The 2,172-nt window shown below is 26.3% G+C and overlaps 1 protein-coding gene across 1 annotated transcript; it reads right to left on the bottom strand.

Annotated features, from left to right (window-relative positions):
- Positions 1 to 259: 259 nt before the first annotated feature.
- Positions 260 to 1,750, bottom strand: LOC102675615 (tigger transposable element-derived protein 2-like). Its single transcript, XM_006622813.1, has 5 exons — positions 1,655 to 1,750; positions 1,345 to 1,582; positions 1,010 to 1,206; positions 769 to 934; positions 260 to 648 (listed from the first exon to the last, which is right to left on the bottom strand). The coding sequence occupies exons 1-5, from the start codon at positions 1,748 to 1,750 to the stop codon at positions 260 to 262; spliced, it is 1,086 nt and encodes a 361-aa protein (XP_006622876.1).
- Between the last annotated feature and the right edge of the window lie 422 nt (positions 1,751 to 2,172).

Genomic DNA, 2,172 nt, shown 5'->3' with positions numbered 1-2,172 from the left:
TTTAAAACCATAATACAATTGTTGATTTAATTCACATGCTGATATATATCAATATAGCAGATCTATAATTACTAATATCTTATAATTACTAATATAGGAGAAAATATTCAACAAATAAAAGAATATCATAGAAGAAAATACAATAAAAATAATAACACAAAAGAATACAAGAAAAATCAATTCTTAAGCTTAATATGACACCATCTATATATTTTACGTTTCATTATTTTTATTTTTCTTACTCTTATTTTATTCAGTTCTAATCTTTTGTACAATAGAAATTTTTTATTGTAACCAACTGTGTAGAATTACATTCCCGTTGCGCCTCAAACCATCGAAGTCCTTTTTCAAATGACTCAAATACTTCGATATAAGAAGACATATCTTCATCATTACTTTCGTTTACCGCTTCTGTTTGTGTAAAATTTATGTTATCTTCATTATTACTGTTGTCTTTATCGCATTGAAACCATTGCATTACATCATCGCTATCACACTCTGGTATTCTATCCAATGTAGTGACAATTTCTTCAATATTTGCTTCGACTGTTTTTTCTTGTTTATTAATTTCTTCAATTTCACGCATCAAAAGTTTTTTCCATGCTCTTTTCAATGTTATACTTTTAATGTTGCTCCACTCATTTGTCACTATGTAGAAGCAATTTTTTAAATATAGTTTTTTATATTTCTCTATCATATTCTCTTCATTCAAATGAAATATAAATAGAAATTTTTTAAGCAATTTTTTTCTATATAGTTGTTTGAAACACTCAATTACTCCTTGATCTAATGACTGCATGAGTGAAGTTATATTAGGTAGCAAAAACATATATTTTGTAAATTCCTCCTTCTGGTTAGGAATGTTATATCTAGCATTGTCTACCAGCAAAATAGCTCTTTTTTTATGACTATTTTTTAACTGATGTTCTTTAATCTTTGGTATAAAAATATTTTCAAACCATTCAACAAAAATATTATCCATCCAATTTGTTTGATTTTTATAAACAACTGGCATTGCACTCATATTGACATGTTTAAAATAGTGTGGATGTTTACTTTTTCCGATGATCAGAATTGAAAGTTGATGGCATCCGATAGCATTTGCACAAAAAAGTATAGTAATGCATTCTTTATTAATTTTGCGATCAGGAGTTAATCTTTCATAATGAGAAACTAACGTCTGTGGTAGTGCCTTCCAAATTAAAGCTGTTTCATCAGTATTATATACATTTGTTAATTTATATTCTTCATTATTTAAAAATTTATTAAAGTCTGCTCTAAAAGTTTCTGCAGCAGTACTATTCGTTGAAAGTTTTTTTCTACAGATATCCAGCTGTCGTATACCATGACATGTTTTGAATTTTATTAACCAATCATTACAAGCTTTAAATCTATCCCTTAAAGGGTTTCCCTTTAATCTATCATTGAATTCTATATAAGTTTTTTCACGTAACATGTGTCCATATATCGATATGCCTTTGTCTCTTTGTTGACGAAACCATTGGAAGACATCATCTATATTTTTATTTTTTAGATTTGTTAAGCTTTTCCTATCGATACTAGCATCCGTTAAATCTATATTCTGTATATATTTTGCAATATTGCATTTCTGTTTTTTAATATCTACAATTGTAGATTTCCCAATACTATGTACTCTTGATAATTTTGTTGCACTTTCACCACTTTTAAGATCTTTAATTATTTTGTATTTCTTTTCAATAGTTAAAACACGTTTTCGTTTACTTGCCATTGCGATACCGTTGTCTACTTCAGATTGAATTGATATGATTACATTTAATCGATTGAATACAGGAAAGTATTTATTATATCTAAATACATTGTATTTATGTTGTAATTTAATTATGTTGTATGTAAACATCGTTACGAAACGATTGTGCGGATAACAGAATATTCGAATAATAGAACATCTATATATTAGAGTATTCGGATAATGGGAGTACAAAGTAAGTAAATAATTATATTCTTGTTGTTATCTATTATTTTGTTACAATATTATAGTAATACTATAGTAATACTAGTAATTATCATAAATTAAAATCAGCATACTTATCTTTTATAACCAATATTACTACGAATTTTTGAATATTTCGAATGCCGATTAGGTTATAAATTATGATATCGTAAATACATGATTAAAAAAATATATTTTTT

The sequence above is a fragment of the Apis dorsata genome, unplaced genomic scaffold (genome assembly GCF_000469605.1).
Source record: "Apis dorsata unplaced genomic scaffold, Apis dorsata 1.3 scaffold_758, whole genome shotgun sequence".
NCBI lineage: Eukaryota > Metazoa > Arthropoda > Insecta > Hymenoptera > Apidae > Apis > Apis dorsata.
Note: the sequence above shows the minus strand (reverse complement) of the source record. Positions and strands in the feature narration are given on the sequence as shown.

What these genes read in the sequence shown, in the direction of transcription:
- LOC102675615 (XM_006622813.1), bottom strand. Translation starts at nt 1,750, where the DNA reads ATGGCAAGTAAACGAAAACGTGTTTTAACTATTGAAAAGAAATACAAA. An exon ending in GTGCAACAAAATTATCAAGA is followed by an intron (nt 1,583 to 1,654) that starts GTACATAGTATT and finishes AAATATATACAG; the next exon opens with AATATAGATTTAACGGATGC. An exon ending in AAAATTCAAAACATGTCATG is followed by an intron (nt 1,207 to 1,344) that starts GTATACGACAGC and finishes CTGATGAAACAG; the next exon opens with CTTTAATTTGGAAGGCACTA.